This window comes from Jaculus jaculus, chromosome 15 (genome assembly GCF_020740685.1).
Source record: "Jaculus jaculus isolate mJacJac1 chromosome 15, mJacJac1.mat.Y.cur, whole genome shotgun sequence".
NCBI lineage: Eukaryota > Metazoa > Chordata > Mammalia > Rodentia > Dipodidae > Jaculus > Jaculus jaculus.
The window spans coordinates 16,989,744-17,013,485 of NC_059116.1; the positions used below are offsets into that span (position 1 = coordinate 16,989,744).

The following is a 23,742-nucleotide window of genomic DNA, read 5'->3' on the forward strand; positions in this document are numbered from 1 at the left end:
TAATAAAATAAGAAGTCGTGGTCACTCGAGTGTGACAGTCCACTTTCTTCACGAATGACTAGGAACATGAGAGTTAAATATCTAGATATGTCCCCTCCTGGCAAATAGGAGCGTGTGCATCCCACCGAACGTCCACTGTCGGCTTGGGCTGGAACAGACCCGGATGGCAAGCGTCGGGGGAATCCTCAAAGCCTGGGAACTCAAGACCCGCGCGAGCTCCCCACTTTCGGACCTGAGAGCTGCCTCGCCCGCGTCCTTTCTAAGCCACAAAGGCGGGGCGTGTGAGGACGAGCTGCAGCGCCACCTGCCGTCCTTGAAGAGCATCCCAGGCTGCGTGCCCCGCCTCGGGCTGCGGGTGTGGGGCGTGGCTACGCAGGGAGCCGCCGACGTGTGGGCGGGGCGTCAGTTGAGGGGGCGGGGATTATCCAAGGGAGACTGCCTATTGGATGACAGGGCGTAAGTTGGGGGCGGGGCCAGAGCCGAGTGGGCCGGGCGCACGCAGGGCAGGGTCTTGGAGGATGGGGCGGGGCCAGCTCTCATTGGCGGGGCGGGGCCTACGGTCGTCGGGGGCGTGGCCTGGGACACGTGGTACGGAACGGGCTGTCTCCCAGGCGGTAAGCGGCTGCTCCGCGGGGGTCTTTCCTTCCCGGGAGGGCTCGGCGGGCCAGGGGGAGCCAGGGGGAGTCACAGGGTTTCGCGTGCGAGCATCCGGCTGCGGGGACAATTCAGACCCGGCCATTCCCCGGCTCACGATCGCCAGTCCGCGGCCCAGAAGCACCCGAGGCCCTGGGGCGGCTGGTCCACGATCCCGGCCTCTCCGAGCCGCAGGATCCGGCTCCGAGCTGCAGAGCCCCACGAGTGACGGGGGTGGTGGTCAGCGGAGCGGGGCCGATCGGCCCTGTGCTCGGGGGATCCAGGGCTGCCCAGTCCTCACGCTGTCCTCCATCCTCACGCCCGAGGCCTCCTGACAACGCCCTGGGTGCAAAGGTCCGCGGGCAGGGTCCTGCTAAAGTGCTTATAGAAAGGATCCCCAGTGGGGGAGGGCTCCCCTTCCCAGCTTGCTAGTGTGGGCAGGCCCGGTATTCGGTCACCAGCCTCAGTTTACTCTCTCATGGGGGGGGGGAGTCGATATGTGGTCTCCTGTACTGCCCCTTGTGAGTGATTCGGACATTGATGATAATAATACACCATGGACTCTGGAGGGACAGAACTAAACCGTGTGAGGGTTGCTGGAGTTTCTCCTTCGCGCTGGGCTAGCTTCTGTTTAAATTCTGCTGCTCCCCTTGAACTCCAGACTAAAAGGCAGCTACTGCTCATCCTCTCCATACTGCTTTTACCTGAAGTGTTGGATTCCATCTGATGTCTGGATGATGTGTGCTCGTGGAGGGAGAATGGACCCTACCTCAACCTAATTCACTAGATAACAGTGGATGGGAGGGGTTTGCTTTGATGGGCCCTGGGGGCTCTGCAGTAGATTCTCCTCTTGGTTTACTCTTAAAAAAAAAATATATATATATATATATATATATATGTGTGTGTGTGTGTGTGTGTATATGTATATGTATATATACATATACATATATAATTTTTATTTATTTATTTATTAGAGACAGAGAGCATGGGCACGCCAGGGCCTCTGCAAACAAATTCCAGATACAGGGGCTGGAGAGGTGGCTTAGAGGTTAAGCGATTGCCTGTCAAGCCTAAGGATCCCCAGTTCGAGGCTCGATTCCCCAGGACCCACGTTAGCCAGATGCACAAGGGGCACACGCATCTGGTTTGTTTGCAGTGGCTGGAGGCCCTGGTGCACCCATTCTCTCCCTCTCTTTCTCTCTGTCTGTCACTCTCAAATAAATAAACAATTTTTTTTTTTTAATTCCAGATACATGCGTCACTGTGTGCATCTGGCTTAGTGGGACCTGGAGAATCAATCTGGGTCTTTAGGCTTCACAGGCATGTGCCTTAACCGCTAAGCCATCTGTCCACCCCCCCCCCCCCCGTTTACTCTTTTTGGTGAAAGGTGGAACTTGGGTTATTTTCGCTTCCAGTAACCAACTAGTTGGTTAGTGTAGTTACAAAGAACATGAGAATGAACCACAACGAGTGGGATTTGTGTTAATGACCAGGAACCCAAAAGAAAACAACCAAGTCCCAGCCTAGAGATTCATCTGATATAAACAGCCTTTCCTGTGAGCTTCACTGACAGGTGGGTGGAGTTTCACTTACTAGCAGTCATAAAACACCTCAACAACATCTGTGGACTTTGTCCCACTGAGACCCTTTCAGGCGAGGCTGTGTGAGGCAGCCCTGGGCTTAGAAATATCCCTTACTCTGTGCTGTTTGAAGAAGGCAGGACCGAAGTGGTTTCTGAGAACAAGTCACATAGGCTGTTGGAGGCACCCTGTGACTTCATCACACTGTGCAGCTCCGGAAACTTCCTCAGTCTGCGACGCAGCTGCCGCACTTCATGTCACAGTCAATCAAGCCATCCCCAGGAAACAATGCTCTTCACAGCGTGTTGTTGCGGGCAGGCGTTTTCCTGGCACCCACTGCAGACTCTATCTACAGCGGTGCTGACATCTGCTTACTTGTAGTTAAAGTCTGAGGTTGAAGATAGAGGAGGAACTAACTGGAAAGACGCAGTGGGTCATCTGTATTTCACGGTGCTTCCTGCTTTGAAAAGTCCCGTGATTTACTTTCCCTGCTTCTGTAAGGGACAGCAAGAGCCTGGCAGTGTCAGGCGTGAGAAAATGGGTGTTGGAAAAATGTGCAGATAGTGAATATATTCACAGGGTGCCATGTGCACACCCCATATTGTTCAAATTAGGGTACACATATCTATATATCATCACTGACCATTTCTTTGTGGTGAAAACATTGAGAATCCCTCCTAACTCTGAAAGAGTGTGTGATTGCTCTCGCTGCACCCTCCTTTGTGGTAGGGAAGTCACTTCGTCTTAGGTCCCGTGGTGGTTTAGGACAGTGTATTATCAGCTTTATTTCTTGGGGTTTGTTTGGTTGGTTGATTGGCTTTTGGTTTTTCAAGGTAGGGTTTTGTAGCCCAGGCTGACCTGGAATTCGCTATGTAGTCTCAGGCTGGCCTCAAGCTCGCAGCAATCCTCCTACGTCTGCCCCCCAGGTGCTGGGATTAAAGATGTGCACTACCACACCCGGCTTATTATCAGCTTTATAATGAAAATGTTGAGAAGCCCTCCTTCTAGCTCTGACAAGTGCATGACTGCTTTCACTGCACCCTCCTGTGTGATGGGGAAATCTTTTCATCCTAGATCCCATAGAGGTTGAGGACAGTTCACCAAGTACATTAAAATACAGCAAAACAGTACTGATCTCACCCCAAACACTAAACAGAGAGTTGTGGGTTCGTAGCTGGGACACTTTTGCTGTGTTCTTTGAAATGACTATCTCCTCTGTAGTCACAAAAAAGTAGATACCTCTCTGTGTGATTTAAGAGTATAAAGTTTGGGTTGGAAGGATGCCTTTGCAGTTAAGGCACTTGCCTGCAAAGCCACAGGACCCAGGTTTGATTCCCCGGGACCCACGTAAACCAGATGCACAATGTGGCACATGCATCTGGAGTTCATTTGCAGTGGCTGGAGGCCCTGGTGTGCCCATTCTCTCTCTGTCTCTCTCTCTCTCTAATAAATAAATAAAAGTAATTTAAAAAGAATCATTTCAAAGGAAAAAAATTTTAAGTATAAAGTTTAAAATAAGGTTTTAAAAAAGTGTCCACAAAACCCATGTTATAGGGAAGTTCCCAATTTGAGGTTTCATCAGATCATCCACTATGGAGACCCTCCCTCTCCTTAGGACACACAATTCTGTGGGGATTTTTCCTTTGGAGAAAAGAAAGTCAATCTAAACCTCTGCCTGAAGCACAGTCACTTCCTGGAGAGTCCTGTGATAGATAGTGTGTCGCAATGCAAAGCTGACTCTTGTCTGGGGGAGGAGGAGCCTGCTCCGTTCCCAGGCAGTGCCTCTGGCCACCACCCCTCAGTCCAGCCCGCAGGCTACACTGATCTGTTGCTCTCCCTCAGCTACCCAAGACCTACCTGCCTTTGTCCTGAAAGATGTCAGCCCTCAGTACTGTGTTCCAGTATATTGATGGGAACCAGGACCGCTACATTAAGGTGAGAGAATATTTAATCCTCTGGAGTAGGGAAACCTGCTCACGTTTAAACCGTTGGGTCAGAGAGGCAAAACTAATGCAAATTCTGCTGTATGCATTAAAATATTAAAACTATTAGCTGGGCTTGATGGCTCAGCTGGGCGTGGTGGCTCACACCTTTAAACCCAACACTTGGGAGGCAGAGGTAGGAGGATCGCTGTGAGTTTGCAGCCACCCTGAGACTACATAGTGAATTCCAGATTGGCCTGGGCTGGAGCAAGACCATACCTCAAGAAACAAAAATAGAAAAATTACCTGTAGGTCTGTCAGCTTCTCCACTTTCTCGTGGTGTTACACTTGGTGTTGGGCAGAGGTAATATCTGTTTCTCTTTCCAGAAGCAGCAAAAGTAATTAGTGATTTTAATCTGTGTCTGTGATTTCCTGGCATAGTTACAGATTGAAGAGCTAGTTTGAATTCTAGTTGTCCTGAGTGACTCCAGAAGTGTTAGACATTAATCTGCTTCTTGCTTTTAAGCTCAAAGAGTCATACTTTAAATTTACTTTTGGTAGACATGTTTCAGACAAAATCTTTAGAACTCTTAGTCTAAAACTTAATTGTCAGGATGGTAAGTAAACTGATTTGGATTATAATATGATATCTTTATTTGGCAATTTTGTTACAGATTAAAACTTATTTATGAAACTACATGTGACATTCACATTCTTAATGGTTACACACATTTGATATATATATATATATATATATACATATATATATATATATATATTTGCCTCTGCATAGTTTTTGAGATGGGATCAGTTCTGTTCTGTGTTTTAATGTAAACAAAGACAGGTTCTGTAACTCAAGGTAGAGCGACAGGTATGTAGGGATGCCTGAGACATAGCACCCTCTCTCTTCTTGAAGCGTAATTTTTCAGAATCCCTTTCTGCCTGCTCTCTAAAACAGAAACTCACAGAATGGGTGGCCATCCAGAGCGTGTCCGCCTGGCCTGAGAAGAGAGGGGAGATCCGGAGGATGATGGAGGTCGCTGCTGCCGACGTCCAGCGGCTGGGGGGCTCGGTGGAGCTGGTGGATATCGGGAAGCAAAAGGTATTGTGAGTTCACAGAAGTAACTGGTTCTGTCCAGAGGCTAGGAGCACTCAGCAAGGTCTTGGGCAACTCTGGGCTTTAGCCTTTAAAGGAAGGCAGCTGGCAAAGGCCATAGGGTAGGACATCCCTATGATGGCCTGGGGCGGGGGGCTTTAATCCCAGCACTTGGGAGGCAGAGGTAGGAGGATCATTGTGATTTCTAGGCCACCCTGAGACTACATAGTGAATTCCAGGTCAGCCTGGGCTACAGCGAGACACTACCTCAAAAGACAAAAAAAACAACTGAAGACTCCATACTGTCCTAGCACCGTGTCCCTAGCATTTTTTTTTTTTTTTTTAAATTTGAGAGTTAATAAGAAAGAAGCAGATAGAGAGAAAGAATGAATGGGTGTGTCAAGGCCTCTAGCCACTGCAAATGAACTCCAGACACATGCGCCACCATGTGCATCTGGCTGTATGTGGGTTCTGGGGAGTTGAACCTGGATCCTTAGGCTTGGAAGGCAGATGCCTTAACCGCTAAACCGTCTTTCCAGCCAAGGCCTCCCCACCCCCCACCCACCCCAGCACTTCTTGATAAGAGGGACAGTGCGGGAAGAGGGAGAGTAAGAATGTCTTGTTTTCCTTCTAACTTAAATAAGTAATTTCACTTTATGATATGTTACTCTACTATTTTAGTTTTAGATCATTTCAACCCCATGTTTGTTGCCTGTTTCTTTCCAGGTAGTTTCAGGGCTACTTTTGTTTTGAGACAGAGTCTTGCTATGTAGCCCAAATTGACTTAGAACTCACTGCAATCCTGCTTTGGCCTTCCAAGTACTGGGATTACAGGTTTAAACCAGGCTTCATTCCACATGCATATTTTCAAGGTTTAAAGCGCTCTTATATTGCAGAGCATGATGAGATTTGGTTTACATGGATCTTTTGTCTGAGGATTTACTTTTCCAGCCAGTATGGTAGTGCTGGAATTTTTGGTGTGGCCATTCAGTTTATTGTGTGGAAATTTAATAATTAAAATATAAAATATACATTTAAAGAAAACAAAATTTCCCCCATTTTGGGAGAACCAAAAAAATCAGTCTTTAATAGTCTATCAGTAGTTGGTAGTTATAATTCAGTTTCTGGATTACCAGAAAGTAAATCCTTCTTAATTAACGACTTAAACAATTTGATCTTAAACTCAGGAGCCGAGGTTGATGGATGAGGACAGATAAAGACCTGGTGGATTTAATAACAGCTGCCACTAAGTTATCATTAACAAGAGTGTCTGTCCCCATTGCACCCTGCCGCTCAGCTCCCTGATGGCTCGGAGATACCACTTCCTCCCATCCTGCTGGGCAAGCTGGGAGGTGACCCCCAGAAGAAAACAGTGTGCATTTACGGCCATCTGGACGTGCAGCCCGCGGCCCTGGAGGACGGCTGGGACAGTGAGCCCTTCACCCTGGTGGAGCGAGACGGTGAGGGACAGTTCCACCGGGGCCACTCGCCCTCCCTCGAGAGGAGAACTCACTTTTATTTTTTTTAAATATGTTTGTTTATTTGTATTTATTTGAGAGCGACAGACAAAGAAAGGGGCAGATGGAGAGAGAGAGAGAGGAGAGGGGGCACACCAGGGCCTCCAGCCACTGCAAACAAACTCCAGACACGTGCGCCCCCTTGTGCCTCTGGCTAACGTGGGTCCTGGGGAATCGAGCCTCGAACCGGGGCCCTTAGGCTTCACAGGCAAGCACTTAACTGCTAAGCCATCTGTCTAGCCGAGAACTCACTTTTAACAGTTGAAGAAGCATTTCAGAGACTTTGCATTTGGAAAACCACACAATCTCTCTTGGCCTTTTCTCTTTTTAATGCATTGTTTTTAACAAGATCTACAGATTGGGTTCTGGAAGGTTCTCGCATATGTCTCAGTTGCTGACTTCTCTAAAATTTATTTATTTGAGAGAGAAAGAGAAAGGGTGTGCCAGGGTCTATAGCCACTGAAAACTAATTGCAGACGCATGCACCACCTTGTGCATCTGGTTTACATGGGTACTGGGGAATCGAACCTGAGTCTTTAGGCTTCACAAGCAAGTGCCTTAACTGCTAACCATCTCTGCAGCCCAAAGGAAGCCTTTGCACGCGGCATCAAGTCCCTCCTGGCTGGGCCTTCTGGGCATTCCTGTGCTCCTGACACCTTCCTCAGAACACACGCGCCCACTCGAGGCCTCACAGCCCTCATGCCCGCCCCGTAGTGCCTTCAGTGTGGCCATGCTGGTGGTCGAGCTGCTGTGCCCTGGGACCGGGGGGCAGTCTTTCCTGCACGCTCCCTAGGCACCCACAGGCTTTTGACATGTCCCTCCACCCCCACCCCAGAGGTTGGCCTCTTTTCCCATGCCACTTTGTTTGTTTGTTCCTTTGTTTTTTGAGGCAAGGTCTCGCTCTAGCCCAGGCTGAATGTATGAGCCATGACTGCAAGGAAGTGGTCTGTTCTCATGCTACGTTTTCACGTTTGTGTCCAGGACAGTCTCTGAATACAGAAGCCCCTTTCTCTGAGCCATACCCCTCAGGGCTGAGTTTCAGACCCTCTGTAATTGGGTACAGAGTTCATTTTCAGATCCATCCTGGTGTGGAGTAGTTTTGTCAATGACCTCAAAAACTGAAAAGTCGGGCTGGAGAGATGGCTTAGCGGTTAAGCATTTGCCTGTGAAGCCTAAGGACCCCGGTTCGAGGCTCAGTTCCCCAGGATCCATGTTGGCCAGATGCACAAGGGGGCGCACGCATCTGGAGTTCGTTTGCAGTGGCTGGAGGCCATTCTCTCTATCTGCCCCCCCCCCCGTCACTCTCAAATAAATAAAAATGAAAAAAGTAAAATGAAAAAATAACTGAAAAGTCATTTTACCTAAAGCAAGTCTTTTCTGAAACTTCATCTCATACACTGGGACTCCTCACAGTGAAATTGGGACATGCGGTCAAGGTTGCCCTAATCCTCCATGGCCCCTTGGACTCCTCGGGCGTGGCATACCCACGTGTCTACGTGGTGGCTCCCCAGCCACACGAGGTCAAGCTGTCAGAAGCAGGCTCCTCAACTCCTCTCACAACTCCACAAATGGCGCCATCTTCCTGTCCCAGTCCCCTGCCCTTCCTGGTTCCTCGCCAGACCCTCCCATGTTCTGGGTCCAACTGTGGGTCAAATGAGGGGCGGGTGCAGTTTGCAGATCTGACCCAAACGGGCCGGCTTCCCTCACTCCCTAGGGTCACTAGGTTTGAAGAGCTAACCAACAGGTACTGGTTTCTCGTAACTGACTTGTGAGTGCCTACCGGTGACTCACACCAGGAGCGAAAGCCCTGTGCCATGGTTGCGCAAGGGAAGGGGTAACTACAGGCTCAAGTGGCTGCCTGCTGGATTACATAGGTCTGTGAGCTTTGGGGTAGGGTTGGTGGAGGTGGCAGGCCTCTTCAGCATGGAGACTGTTCCTTACTCGTGGCCTGCGTGGTTGCCCTTGGTGTTCTCAGATGTTCACCTTGAGACAGCTTTCACTCGTCCTTTCACTTTCGTGACTTGGAACTGAATCTGCTGTTTGCTGTTCCAGGCAAGTTGTATGGGAGAGGATCAACTGATGACAAGGGGCCAGTGGCCGGCTGGATGAATGCTCTAGAAGCCTATCAGAAGACTGGGCAGGTATGTCTCCACATCAGGCTCTGCCCACTGCACAGGTTCTGTGAGCAGTACTAGAGCCATCACTGGGAAGGAGAAACCAGCCTCCTGCCCTTGATCAGCCGTGACTCACACTTGAGATTCTGTTCCCAGCTCTAGAAGACAGTAAGCCTTGAACTGTCTCAGAGGTGCTAAAGGTCATTGCCATTACCTGCTCAGCAAGATTCTTGCTGACACATAGAATATCTTCTGTTCTCTCTCCCCTCCCCTTGCACCTGTGCTCTCTCTCTCTCTCTCCCTTTCATTATTTTCTTTTTAAAAAAGTAGCCAGGCATGGTAGCCCATGCCTTTGCTCCCAACACTTGGGAGGCTGAAGGAGGAAGATCACTGTGAGTTCAAGGCTACTCTGAGACCACATAGTGAGTTTCAGGTCAGCCTGGGCAAGATCCTACCTTGACAGAAGCAAAACAAAACAAATAAAGTAAAGTAAATAGTGCTAGGATCAAGCCCAAGGCCTCATGCATGCTAGGCAAGTGCTCTGCCACTGAACTGCATCCCCATCCCAAATCATGAATTTTTGTTGGGTTGTGTTTAGTTTTAACTGTGAAGGTTTGTTTGTCTTATTGTTTGTGACAGTTGTGCTATATTGACCAAGCTGGCCTCCAACTCATGGCAGTCCTCCTGCCTCAGCCTCAAGGGCTGGGATACAGATGTGTACCATGAAGTCAACCATCGCCTGTTCCCACGAGTGTGGTCCCTTGCCAGGATGTAACAAGCTTTGTGATGTTGGCCAGATATTCTCTCTCTCTCTCTCTCTCTCTCTCTCTCTGTGTGTGTGTGTGTGTGTGTGTGTGTGTGTGTGTGTGTGGTTTAAGTCCTCCTAAAAATAAATGTGCTATTTTATTTTTCAATCTGTATTTACTTGAGAGAGAGTGGGCACACCAGAGCCTCCTGCCACTATAAACAAACTGTAGCTGCATGTGCCACTCTGTGCATCTAGCTTTATGTGGGTACTGTGGCGCTGAACCAAGGCCATTAGGCTTTGCAAGCAAGCACCTGAGTCCTCGCTCCATCCCAAATGTTTAAATTTTTTCCCTCAATGTTGATAAAATACAGAAAATGGTGGAGGGGGGGGGAGATGCTAGGAAACCACCCCTCAGAATACCTGTATTTTTCACTCTCTGCTAGGTAGGTTTTTGATGGTTTTTAACCTAACCTAATTGTAATTTTGCCAGATGGACAGTTTTTTAAATATTTTATTTTTATTTATTTGAGAGAGAGAGAGTGGGCATGCCAGAGCCTTCAGCCATTGCAAACGAATTAGATGCATGCGCCACCTGGTGCATCTGGCTTACATGAGTCCTGGTGAATCAAACCTCGGTTCTTAGGCTTCACAGGCAAGCACCTTAACCACTAAGCCATCTCTCCAGCCCTGTGGACGGTTTTTGTATCAGGCTTTTCTCTTCCACCATGATAAGCGTTTTTTTTCTTTCGAGTATACAGTGTGAGAGCTGAAAAGGTTCTCAGAGCCCTCTTGGTCCAAAGAATCACTTGCACAGGAGAGAACTAGTCAGTACACCCCTGTCCCACAGTTGACCCTGAGTGCCGGGCACAGACCCCAGGGAGCCTCACGTCCTGCGGGGCCACATGCATTCCTCGTCCTCAAGGTGGAGGAGCCCGGGGGTCAGGGCCATGGAGGTCGGTGCGGCTATGCACAGCTCCACTTACACGGGCTCTCCTGCGGGGGTTCCGGGGAAGGCTTCACTAGAGGAGCTGAGGAGGACGGCAGCAGGGGGAAGGATGTTCCCTGAATATTGCTGCCCGACGGATTTGAAGTGGGAGCTGCTAGACTTAAGTCTATTTGGGGACCCTGTTCGGTCCCCTGTGTGGTATCTGGCAAATCACCTGGCTTGTGTGCAGCTTCCTTTTCTCACCTGCGTGTGGGTCACCTGCCTCCTCCTTCAGAGTTAGGGAAGCACTTGGAAAATTATCCAGTGCTGCTGGGCCCGGCGGTCCATGCCTTTAATCCCAGCACTTGAGAAGCAGATGTTGGAGGATCACTGTGAGTTCGAGGCCAGCCTGAGACTTCATAGCGAATTCCAGGTCAGCCTGGGCTACAGCAAGACCCTACCTTGGGGGAAAAAAAAAATTACTCAAGCCGGGCGTGGTGGCACACACCTTTATTCCCAGCACTTGGGAGGCAGAGGTAGGAGGATCGCTATGAGTTCAAGGCCACCCTGAGACTACATAGTGAATTCCAGGTCAGCCTGGGCTAGAGTGAGACCCTACCTCAAAAAAGCAAAACAAAACAAAAATTCAGTGACAATGGCCCAGATAGCAATGATGAGTCAATTCCCACCGAGCTCCTTGGCAAGCACCACTTCTGTGCAGCGTCCTGGCGACATGGCAGGCCTTCCCAGCGCGGGAAAGGCCTCGCCACTCCCCTCGCATCAGCAGCAGTGAGGACTGAGGGTGCTCTTGGGCAGGTGTTCTTTCTCCCTGTCTCTCTTCAGGAAGGAGCAGCTCAGGCCTCCCTGACACTCATTGGTTCACCCCATGGTCGTGAGTGTCCCTCAGTAGGCTTACCTAGGCCTGGATCATCAGGCTTTGCAAGCAAGAGCCCTGAACCACTGAGCCACATCTCTCCAGCCCCGAAACTCTCGATCTCAAAGCAGCTTTCTGTGCGATACTTCTGCAAGGCAATGCAGGGAAACTGACTCCCGCTGTCTCTTCCTGTCACAGGAGATCCCCGTCAATGTGCGATTCTGCCTGGAAGGCATGGAGGAGTCAGGCTCCGAAGGCCTGGATGAGCTGATTTTTGCCCAGAAAGACAAGTTCTTTAAAGATGTGGACTACGTCTGCATTTCGGACAATTACTGGCTGGGGAAGAAGAAACCCTGTATCACTTACGGCCTCAGGGGCATTTGCTACTTTTTCATCGAGGTATGAAGGTGTGAAGTGCAGTCTCTTGGGCTTCACTTGGTTTCTCCCTGACGGTTAAGCCTCCGTGTTCTTCTTGCAAAATCCCAAGAAGTCAGTCATACACTGAGAAGCTCAGAGCTGGGGTTCCAAAATATGTCTTAAAATAAACCATGCCCGGACAGTGGTATTCTGGGGTCAGGAGGCAGTGCTATTACAGGGTCAAGCTCGGATGGTTATATTTTATGATACTGCATTAGAACAGTTGAGAAGAGATCAAATCCAATGCTAGTGTTTTATGTCTTTTTTTTTTCCTGTGTATGGTTGTATGTGCATGGTCATACATGTGTGTGTATGCACATGTGTTCCTGTAGAGGACAGAGGTCCACATTAGTGTCTTCATTGATGGCTCTCCAGCTTTTTTTTTTTAAATTGTTTATTTTTTCAAGGTAGGGTCTCACTCTAGCCCAGGATGATCTGGAACTCACTCTGTAGTCCCAGTCTGGGCCTGGAACTCACAGTGATGCTTCTGCCTCTGCCTCCTGAGTGATGACCCCCAGCTTCAAACTATGTTTTTGAGACAGGATCTTTCATTAAACGTGGAGCTATTTAGTGAGACTGGTGAGCCAGCAAGGTGCCCATCCTTCCAGCACTAGGATTACAGGCATGTGCCACTGTGCCCGGCTTTCACATGGGTGCCAGGGATCTAAACCCAGGTCCTCATGCTCATACAACAAAAACTTTACCCACCAAGCCGTCTCTCCATCCCAAATGCCTGTTCTTCTAATACCAGCTATACATAAAGCATGCATAAGCCTTTCCTCTAAAAGTGAAGGGGTTTGTGCTTGAGCGCCTGGGCTCATCCCCTGACTTGTTACCTTTTAAAAAATATTTTCAGTTATTGATTTGTAAGCAGAGAGAAAGAGAGAGAATGAGAATGGGCAAAGCAGGACCTCCAGCCACCGCAAACAAACTCCAGATGCATGCGCTACTTTGTACATCTGGCTTTACATGGGAACTGGGGAATTGAACCCACCCCGCTTTGCTTTGAGCAAGCGCCTTTACCGCGGAGCCAGCTCTCCATCCCCTGGCTGAGTTATCCTGAGGGAGTGGAGACTCATCAGTAGATGTGGGGAGGCCGAGGCAGGAGGGCGTGGAGCGGACCGCTGCTCGCCAGTGGAGATTACCCTCCAGATAAGCCACCATGGTGGTGACAATGGATCCTGCTGCAGAGGTCTTTACCCCCAGTCAAGGCAGAAACTATGGGCAGTTCTGTGCCAGGCTCTCACCCAGTGCACAGCTCCATTGTGCATGGTACGGAGACCTGCTGCGGGCAATGAGTACGCCTCTCGTTCCCCTTTACAGGCGAGACATCTTGACACACAGCAGTTAACCTGTGCACTTGGATACAAGAGCAATCGAGGTTGAGATGGGTCTAAACACAGGTCTCTGGACTCCAGGTCTACCCAGGCTAGTGTTGCCATGTCAGAAAATGTGTGTAGGGTCTCTAGCAAAGACTGGGGCAGCTAGAGAGGGTATGCCCTATACCACACTTCTGCCTGTGCCCAGTGATCTCAGTGTTCCTGTAGTCAACGCCCCCAAGTTCACCTGTAGTTAACATTCCTAATGCTTGTGGTCAGCATATCTCAGAGACTCTTGGGGATCTGACTTTTCTAATTGAGGAGTGCTTGGCTTTGCTCCTTGGGGAGCAGGTTTGGATCTGGAAATTTCGGTCTTCTGAATGGCCTTTGTTCAACGCACTGTCACATGGTAAAAATAAGCTCCCAGTAAGTCACCAAATAAAGTGGTCTTTGTTTCTGTCCAGGTGGAATGCAGTGACAAAGACCTCCACTCGGGGGTGTATGGCGGCTCTGTGCACGAGGCCATGACAGATCTCATTTCACTGATGGGTGAGCTCAGGGTTGCCTCTCCATGGGCCAGGACTTTGTGCCTTAGGGACGGGGTGGGGGAGGGCATGTTTGTAGGCTGTCTGTAGTCAGCATTTAGTGTATTTATCTCCTCATCATCCTCATGAGCTCACTGGGCTCCATTTCTAGTTGAATTTTCTCTCTATTCTTCCCTCCCTCTTTCTTCTTTCCCTTTCTTTTGTTTTATTTTATTTTTATTTTTTCCCATTTTTCTTCTTTCTTTCTTTTCTTTCCTTTTTTTTTTTTTTTTTTTTTTTTTTTTTTTTTTTTTTTTGTTGAGGTAGGATCTCACTCTAATCCAGGCTGACCTTTGGAATTCACTATGTAGTCTCAGGGTGGCCTTGAACTCAGGGCGATCCTCCTACCTCTGCCTCCTGAGTGCTAGGATTAAAGGCATGTGCCACCAATCCCAGCTTTATTATTTTTAAATTTTGTTATTTCTTTATTTGCAAGCAGAGAGAGAGAGAGAGAGAGAGAGAATGGGCATGCCAGGGCCTCTAGCCACTACAAACAAACTCCAGATACATGTACCACTTTGTGCATCTGGCTTTACATGGGTACTGGGGAATCGAATCCAGGTCGTTAGGCTTTGAAGGCAAGTGTCTTAACTGCTGAGCCATCCCTCATGTCCTTGAAAGAACCCCTGTGCTCATTTCTACCTGTGTGTCCCTTCCCTTCTGCCTAGGTCGGCCACCTGTCTTTTTGTTTTTTTTTTTTTAAAGTTATGATCATTTATTTGTTGTATGAATATTTAAAGTCACCTCTTTTAGTTGTCTTAAAATATACAGTACAGAGCCAGACATGGTGGTGTATACCTTAATCCTAGTGATGCAGGATTTCAGGGTTCTGGCAGGGTCCCCCACAATTTATGAACTCCACACTTTGGGTTCTGTCCTACCTTTAACAAAGAATTCATAAAGACAAACTCAAGAAGGATAAATTATGAATTATTAAGTTTTAGGGAGGAATCACTCATTGTAGGGTTTAGGAAACACATTGTCATGTGAAAACATTACATAGTTTATAAGGTTCATTTAAGAGAAATAAGTTTTTTGGGGGGGAAATACTGGAGTAGAGCTGCAAGCTTGTGAAGGGGAGTTAAACTGAGGCTTTTAAGGAAATCCCAAGGTAGAGCCACAAGCACGTAGGGGATAGAACTTAGGAGCATATCTAGGGAGACTTAGAAAGAACACACATGGCATCTTCATGAGTTTTCCTATGTAGGGAAGTTAAGAGGGCAAACAATGAGGCTCGGGAAGAATAAGAAGGAAAATATCAAAGCAGAGATCAAGAAAATTCAGAGGAGCCAGGTTCCATTTCCCAGGACCCATGTAAGCCAGATATCCAAAGTGGCACATGCCTCTGGAGTTGCTTCGCAGTAGCTAGAGGCCCTAGTGTGTCCATTCTCTCTCTCTATCTTCCATTCTCTCTATGTCTCTCAAATAAATTAATTTAATTAAAAAAAAAAGATTCAGAGGAGAAATGAGTAATGAAGAGAGTTACATGCATGGTTATCCTGAGCTTAAGGAAACCACACAGGTAGCAAGCCTAGAGTTGGTGACAGCACCCATGTAGAAGATCTGGAGTGTGTAAAGGAAAGAGGCACATGACAGATTCAGAAACCAGAAGGGGAAGCAAGACTCAGAAGTATTCCTGGGCCACCTGTCTTGTCACCACCTTCCGTTTAACCCTTGTCCTCCCTCCTACACCCTAATGGGCCACCCCCAGGTCCTGTCCCTTAGAACCACTAACGCTTGCCTTCCCTGGACATGGGAGGGTGTCTGCTTTGGGCTGTGACAACTGTCCACACCTGGGCCCTGCTGCTTCGTCCCCTGCTGGAGAGCAGCCGCCGCCACGTCCTGCTCCTGACATCCTGCCCCGACGTCCTGCCAGGAGAGCGGCTGCCTTCCTGTGTGCTGCTGAGAGCTCCCTTGTCTTCCCTGAGGACGAGGGCTGCACAGGGCAAAGTGACATCACGTCTGGGGTTAGATCAGCTCTGTCCTACTCTTAGGCTCTCTCCTAAGCTTAAGAGGACCTTCTTTCTTTAGCTGGAGAGATGGCTTAGCGGTTAAGGTGTTTGCCTGCCAAGCCAAAGGATCCTGGTTCAACTCTCCAGGACCCATGCAAGCCAGATGCACAAGGTGGTGCATGCATCTGGAGTTTGTTTGCAGTGGCTGGAGGCCCTGGCATGCCCATTCTCTCTCACTCTCTTTCTGTCTCTTTCTTTCTCTCAACTAAATAAATAAAATATATATATATATTTTAATTATTTATTTATTTCTTTGAGAGCAACAGGCACAGAGAGAAAGACAGGTAGAGGGAGAGAGAGAGAATGGGCGCGCCAGGGCTTCCAGCCTTTGCAAACGAACTCCAGACGCGTGCGCCCCCTTGTGCATCTGGCTAACGTGGGACCTGGGGAACCGAGCCTCGAACCGGGGTCCTTAGGCTTCACAGGCAAGCGCTTAACCACTACGCCATCTCTCCAGCCCAAATAAAATATATTTTTATAAAAATATTTTTTTTTAAAAAAAAAGTACCTTGTTTCTTGCGGAATGTGTATTGCAGCGAAATGTTGGTGTGGGTTTTAGTGAGCCTTCCTGGAGCAGGCTGCTTGGTTAGTGTCTGGCCATGTGATGGAGGATAACTTAGTGCCTTCCGTCTACTCCTAAGTCTCTATGTGAAAAGTTGAAACAAACAGTGTTCCTGTCCCAGTCCTTGGGTCATTAGGATAGATAACTCACTTCCTAGCATGAGACACTAAAAGGCAGCGTCCAATGCTGCTCCTGACCTCCTTCCTCCGCGTGGCCAAGGGGCTGGGCTGTGGGTTTCTTGGTGCCTGACCTTGAGAGCCAGGACTGCCCAGGACAGCTGCGTTTGTCCTGCCTTATGTGAGTATTTCAATCCCCAGGCTGTCTGATAGACAAGAAAGGGAAGATCCTCATCCCGGGCATCAACGAGGCCGTGGCCCCCGTGACCGACGAGGAGTGCAAACTCTACGACCACATCGACTTCGACATGAAGGAGTTCGCCAAGGACGTGGGGGCGGAGACCCTCCTGCATGACTGCAAGGTGCCGCGTGTCCCACCCACCCCGTGTAGGCTGCCAAGGGTCCCGTGGCCTCACACACGTCCCACGCTCAGGCCCCTCGTGGGAGGAAGAGTGACGCCTGAGCCGGGAATTACACTGAGACGTGTAGAGAGCCGGTGGTGGCCGTCAGGGGGTTTGCCATGTCGCAGTCCGCTGTTCACCAGGTGAGAGCTGGAGGCGATGTGCCTAGGAGCAGACACCTCTCCTGCTGCTGGAGTTGATGTGGCTTTTGCTCCGTTTGAGTTTGGAGGTGATCTCTTTTTACCACAGGGCCCAGAGATCTGTTGTGTCAGCTAGTTTCTTTTTCCTAGAACAAAACATCAGATCAGAAACATCTTAGGGAAGGAAAAAGTTTATTTCAGCTTGTAGTCCCAGAGGGCAGACTCCGTCACGGTGGGGACAGGAACAGGAAGCTGGCATCACATAGTCTGCAAGCAGGGACTGATGGGCGCTTCCCATGGAATGGTGCCTCTCACTGTTAAGTGGGTCTTTCCACCTTAATTGACCTAATCAAGCTCATCCCTTAGACTTCACTGAGGCTAGCCTCGCCTACATCATCCATCACAGGTGATTCTAGGCTCTGCCAAGTGGAAAGTCAACATAAACCATCACATCAGTTAAGCTGAGTGTGAACATAGACACCATAGGGCCTGGCGTGGTGGAGCGTGCCTCTAATCCCAGCACTCGGGAGGCTGAAGTAGGAGGATCGCCTTGAGTTTGAGGCCACCCTGAGACTACGTAGTGAACTCAAGGTCAGCTTGGGCTAGAGTGAGACCCTACCTCAAAAAACCAAAAAAGAAAAAAGCAAGAAAGACACCATGCTTACCTAACCATTAAGAGAAAGCTTTTCTCAAGAGTTTATTCTTTTGTTGTTGTTTGTTTGCTTTTGTTTTTTTGAGGTAGGGTCTCACTCTAGCCCAAGCTGACCTTGAGTTCACTACGTAGTCTCAGGGTGGCCTCAAACTCAAGGCAATCCTCCTACTTCAGCCTCCCGAGTGCTGGGATTAAAGACATGTGCCACCACGCCTGGCTTTATTCTTGTCTTAATGAAGTGTGGCTATCAGTTCATCACCTTCCCTGTGGCCAAATTGAATAGAATCCTTCCAAAGGCTCTTCTAGACTCCTGAACATGAGATGAATTGGTTAAGCTTAGCCTTTTTTGTTGTTGTTTGTTTTTTGAGGTAGGTTATTACTCTAGCCCAAAGTGACCTAGAATTTGCTATGTAGTCTCAGGGAGATCTTGAACTCACAGTGATCCTCCTACCTCTGCCTCCCAAGTGCTGAGATTAAAGGCATGCGCCACCACAGTGGCCTTTTGTTTTGTTTTGTTTTTCGAGGTAGGGTTACACTCTAGCTCAGGCTGACTTGGGATTCACTATGTAGTCTCAAGCTGACCGAAAACCCATAGCAATCCTCCCACCTCTGCCTCCAGAGTGCTGGAATTAGAGGCATGTGCCACCACGCCGGCTTAAATATTTTATTTATTTGTAAGCAGAGAGAGAGAATGGGTGCCCCAGAGACTCGTGTCACTACAAACAAACTCCAGACGCATGCATCACTTTGGATATCTGGCTTTATGTGGGTTCTGAGGAACAATCCAGACCATCAGGTTGTGTAAGCCCGTAGCCACTGAGCCATCTCTCCATCCCAGGCTTAGACTTTGAGTTTAGTATTTCTCATTGACAAGGAGCAAAGAAATGAAGAAGGGTGTGTGCACCCAAGGGGAGGGCCAGTTGGTGCTGGGAGAGATCAGCCTTCTTGAGAATTCTGCAGAGACATGTGCGCAGCTGTTTGGGAACTGCAGGCCCACAGCATGTCACCTCCAGTGTCAGCATCCGCCTTTGAGGATGTTGAGGTCACACAGTTGCAGGATGTTGGGTGGGGTCCGCATGCTCACGCTCATATCTCCATTCATGGCTATCAAGGCCAAAGCCAACCCTCGGGAGCGGCCGACTGCCCTGTTGACACCCTGTCTTCTTGGTTAGCACACCGTGCCTGACCCTCTGCCGTGATTCTGCAGAAAGACATCCTGATGCATCGCTGGCGGTACCCATCCCTCTCCCTCCACGGCATCGAAGGGGCCTTCTCTGGGTCAGGAGCCAAGACCGTGATTCCTAGGAAAGTGGTCGGCAAGTTTTCCATCCGGCTGGTGCCAAACATGACCCCTGAAGTCGTCAGTGAGCAGGCATGTAGGGGTGCCAGGCATGGGGACATGGGGTGTGGGTAGGGATGTGGAGTTCATGAGGCTGAATGCTGATGTGTTATCAAACTTAGGGCAGCCAAGTTTCCATCTGGCCAGAAACATAGTCACTGTACTCCCCCTTGTGGCTCTTGCCTGCTCAACACTTGCTAGAATTAGCATTGCAAGAAGCCTATCTGAGATAAATGTCGTAAATATGAGCAAACATCATGTATGAGTAACCCTCATACTGCTGAGGCGTCATCTAACCTCTGACCTCACCCCAAGAATGGGGCAAGTGCTGACTTGGGGCCAGGTGTAAGGTGAGAGTCCAGGGGTGTTGCCTCTCAGTGGTAAGTGCTGGGGGGGGAGGGGGTCTTGGTAGCCGCAGGTCTGCCAGGCTCATGGAATGGTCCCTGATGATTAGGGAGAATTCATGGAGAGACAGAAATGGAGGCTTCCTCTTGGAGAGAGGACAGGACACTGAGGTCTATTTATACAGAGCTGAGATTTCAATTTGAGGCACATTCTTGGATCCATTTTTCCCATTCGTGATTTTTTTTTCTTCTTTTTTTAAAATTTTTATTAGCATTTTCCATGATTATATATATCTTTCCAGCCCAAAAAGGGGAGGGCTGGAGAGATGGCTTAGCGGTTAAGCACTTGCCTGAGAACCCTGAGGACCTTGGTTCGAGGCTTGATTCCCCAGGACCCACGTAAGCCAGATGCATAAGGGGGCACATGTGTCTGGAGTTTGTTTGCAGTGGCTGGAGGTCCATCTCTCTCTCTCAAATAAATCAATAAAAAAAATTTTTTTTAAAAAAGAAGTGAATTCCATGTAGTGTATTCTATGTAGTCTTAGGGTGGCCTTGAACTCATGATGATCCACCTACCTCTGCTTCCCAAGTGCTAGAATTAGAGGTGTGTGCCACCACACCTGGCCTAGAATATAAAGTCTTTAAAAAAAAAAACATTTTTAAGACACAAATCTCCTATGTGAATGTCCATTACATTAAGCAAGTCAGAGAGCGTTGTCCTAAACTCAGTTTTGTAGTCTTATTATCATTTGGAAAAACGTGTGTAAAGGTTGAATTGCTTGAAATTAAAGCATTGCCGCCAGGTGTGTTGGCCAATGCCTTTAATCCCAGCACTCTGGAGGCAGAAGTAGGAGGATCGCCGTGAGTTTGAGGCCACATAGTGAATTCCAGGTCAGCCTAAACTAGAGTGAGGCCCTACCTCAAAAAGCAAAAAAAAAAAAAAAAAAAAAGAGAGAGAGAGAGAGAGAGACATATGGGCCACCATGTGCATCTACCTGGGGAATCGAACCTGGGTCACTAGGCTTTGCAGACAAGCATCTTAACCACTTAGCCATCTCTCCAGCCCTGAAATTTCTTTTCTTTTTTTCAAGGTAGGGTCTCACTCTGGCCCAGGCTGACCTGGAACTCACTATGGAGTCTCAGGGTGGCCTGGAACTCATGGCGATCTTCCTACCTCGGCCTCCCGAGTGCTGGGATTAAAGGCGTGCGGCACCATGCCCGGCTCCGAAATTTATTTCTTGATTAAATGCCCTTCCTGCTGTCATGATTACGCAAATCAGAATTCAGCAGCAGAAAATGAGACTTCTTGCAGACCCCTTGTAGACGCTTCTAAGCACTGTAGCTCTGTTGCAGACCCCTTGTGCTTTCGTCATTATAGATGACTTCTTGACCCACTGTAGGTCTCTAGAACTGAACCGAGTGGCAGACATGAAATAAAACGGTGCTCTCTTCATGGTTTAGGTTACAAGCTACCTGACTAAGAAGTTTTCTGAGTTGCATAGCCCCAACAAATTCAAGGTGTACATGGGCCACGGTGGGAAGCCCTGGGTGTCCGACTTCAACCATCCTCATTACATAGCTGGGAGAAAAGCTCTGAAAACAGGTTGGTCACACTCAGAGGAGGGATACTGGGTTCGGAATAGGTCTGAGAACCCTGTCATAAAGCATTGCTCACGCGGGAAGGTCAAGGTGTGGGGGGGTGTCAGCCTCTCCAGGGCATGGACTTGGTATTGCTGAATGGTAGCTCTGCAAGGGGTCACTAGCCTCCAGACCCCAAATTTCACCATTTCTCTTATTCTGTTTTCCCCAGTATTTGGTGTTGAACCAGACTTGACCAGGGAGGGTGGCAGTATTCCTGTCACTTTGACCTTTCAGGAGGCCACGGGCAAGAACGTCATGCTGTTACCGGTGGGATCAGCAGATGATGGTGCCCACTCCCAGAATGAAAAGCTTAACAGGTTAGACCATGGGGCCCCGGCCTGAGGCTAAGTTGGGTTCTCCAGCATCACTTCCCTCTGCTGGTCAGAGGAGCAAGCGGGTGGCCGTCAGAACTGCGCCTCTGTTCCCTCCCGCATTGGTGGTGAGAGCCCGTGGCAGGCAGCGATGAGGCCTTGGTTGCATTTTGTGAAAATCAGGTTCAGCCCATGTTTTGGTTCATTTCTTTCTCTATGTGCCACCTAGAAACCCCTTGCTGAAAAGTTACATTGTCAAGCCTGGCGTGGTGGCGCACGCCTTTAATCCCAACACTCGGGAGGCAGAGGTAGGAGGATCATTGTGAGTTCGAGGCCACCCTGAGACTACATAGTGAATTCCACGTCAGCCTGAGCCAGAGTGAGACCTCCAAAAACCAAAACAAACATAAACAGGCACAGTGTCCTCATTAGTCACTTAGGCTCCTTTTACATGTCCTATGTGCAGACACAATGGGGTTTCCTGTAGTCCATGGGAACCCCTGATTTGTCAGTGAGAAGGGGCTCAGGCAGGTGGGGTGCAGGCAGCATGGGGAGCAGCATCCTGCCCCCTTGTAGCTTCTGAAGAGGACAGGAAGCAAGGCCCCACCTGGGGACACCAAAGGAAACAGTGGGGACTAGGACCCCAAGACCTGCATGGGAGTCTGGGGAGACAAGCCCGATACTGGGCTGTGAGGGGGAGGCCCGGTCTTCAGAAACAGTGGCCTAAACTGCTGGGCGCATTGGCGCACGTCTTTAATGCCAGCACTCGGGAGGCAGAGGTAGGAGGATCGCTGTGAGTGTGAGGCCACCCTGAGACTCCATAGTGAATTCCAGGTCAGCCTGGGCTAGAGTGAGACTATCTCAAAAATAAATAAATAAAAAGAAAGAAACCAGAAAAGAAAAGAAGGGAAGGAAGGGAGGAAGCAATAGCTTAGAAGAAGAGAGCCGGTCACTCCCAGGGAACTGGATGAGACAAACCCCTCCCATTCTAGTCTAGGAGGAGGCCTGGGAATGGTGGCGAGGCGGGAAGAAGGGACGTGACCCTGGACCCACACTTCCAAAGACCGGCTGGAATTGCAAGCAGAAGGAACACAGCCTGAGCCCCAGCGGGCACCAGCCCGGGCCGGCTCCTCGGGGCAGCCCCTGGCAGCTGGTGTTTTCTTCCCCTTAGGCACAACTACATCGAGGGAACCAAGATGCTGGCTGCGTACCTGTACGAAGTGGCTCAGCTGAAGGACTGAGGGGTCCAGCTCTCCACGGAGTGCCCTGCCTGCCCTCTGCCCTCGCCTTCTGCCAGCTTTCTTGGGAAACTGGGGGTTCCCTGCCCCCCTTTGTTTTCTCAGGTCGCAGGCAGACTTGTAAGAACAGCCACACAAAAGCAGAGCCAGCTGTTTCAAACAGCTGGAAATGTCTAGTCCTAGGGGCTTCTTAGGGACAGCCGACTGAGCCCCCGAGGGGTTCTCAGAGGTGGCCAGTGTGACATCTCCTCTGGAAAGCAGCCGGATCTGTAGCAGGTGCTGGTTGTCATGGCACTGGGAAGTACCGGTCTGCTTCGGGTGGTGCACACTTGAGATGTTCAGAAGGGAAGTGAGACTGGTCAGGGGCTTCTTATGCCACGAAAGAGTCTCTGTGACCCCTCACTGTCCCGTGATTCCTTTCTCACGGCCTTAGACCGACCATCACGGGTGGCCCCTCCTGTCGCAATCCCTCAGAACCTAACCCGACAGTCCTGGTAAAAGCACCTGCCCATCTCCTTCTGTGCTGCTAATAAAGGTGACGGTGAGCCTCTGGAGAGTCCCTGCTGTCCAACCTGCTTGGGGACCGCATGAGCTGGCCGGGCAGTGGGTGACTTCCCCGCGGAGCGTATACGTCACTGGTTGATCCGTCACTTCACACACGCAGGGTTGTAGGGCTGCACACAACCTCCGCGTGGAGCACACGTGCTTGAGAAGTGCCTGCCTGTTGGCCGGTGTGTGAATGGTCCCTGTCACCTCAGAGGTAGGAGGATCTCCGTGAGTTCAAGGCCACCCTGAGACTACATAGCACATTCCAGGTCAGCCTGGGCTAGAGTGAGACCCCACCTCAGGGAGAGAGAAAAAATAAAAGACAAGTGTGATCAGGAGGCTGAAGCATAAAGATTGACACAAGTTCAAAGCTAGCCTGGGCCTAGGGAGTCTAGTGAGTCTGAGGCCACTCTAGTGAGTCTAAGGAGTCTGAGGCCACTCTGGGCTAATGTGAGACTTTGAAAATGACACACAAAAGTAGCCGGGTGAGGTGGTGTACACTTTTAATTCCAGCACTTGGAAGGCAATGATAAGTGAGTCATCATAAGTTCAAGGTCAACCTGGAGCTACAGAGTGAGTTCCAGGTCATCCTGGGCTGGAGTGAGACTCTGCCTCAAAAAACAAACAAAGAAAGAACAACAAATAAAACAGTAGTGTTATGATCTACAGGGTAAGTAACCATCCACCAGTCTCTGGCAAGATTGGGCATGT

General features: G+C 49.4%; 1 protein-coding gene across 2 annotated transcripts; it reads left to right on the plus strand.

Annotated features, from left to right (window-relative positions):
• Positions 1 to 546: 546 nt before the first annotated feature.
• On the plus strand, positions 547 to 23,039 carry Cndp2 (carnosine dipeptidase 2). 2 transcript variants are annotated; one of them, XM_004654817.2, is made up of 12 exons: positions 547 to 614; positions 4,056 to 4,148; positions 5,094 to 5,237; positions 6,529 to 6,691; positions 8,801 to 8,889; positions 11,608 to 11,808; positions 13,610 to 13,694; positions 16,621 to 16,781; positions 18,820 to 18,984; positions 20,757 to 20,898; positions 21,106 to 21,253; positions 22,419 to 23,039. In XM_004654817.2, exons 2-12 carry the CDS (start codon positions 4,089 to 4,091, stop codon positions 22,486 to 22,488), a joined length of 1,428 nt encoding a protein of 475 aa, XP_004654874.1. In that variant the 5' UTR covers positions 547 to 614; positions 4,056 to 4,088; the 3' UTR covers positions 22,489 to 23,039. The 2 variants fall into 2 exon arrangements, with proteins under 2 accessions (XP_004654874.1, XP_044991319.1); XM_045135384.1 differs by lacking the exon at positions 4,056 to 4,148 and having other exon boundaries at positions 579 to 614.
• Positions 23,040 to 23,742: the final 703 nt, after the last annotated feature.

What these genes read in the sequence shown, in the direction of transcription:
- Cndp2 (XM_004654817.2), top strand. Translation starts at nt 4,089, where the DNA reads ATGTCAGCCCTCAGTACTGTGTTCCAGTATATTGATGGGAACCAGGAC. An exon ending in CACCCTGGTGGAGCGAGACG is followed by an intron (nt 6,692 to 8,800) that starts GTGAGGGACAGT and finishes TTGCTGTTCCAG; the next exon opens with GCAAGTTGTATGGGAGAGGA. An exon ending in CCCTCCTGCATGACTGCAAG is followed by an intron (nt 16,782 to 18,819) that starts GTGCCGCGTGTC and finishes GTGATTCTGCAG; the next exon opens with AAAGACATCCTGATGCATCG.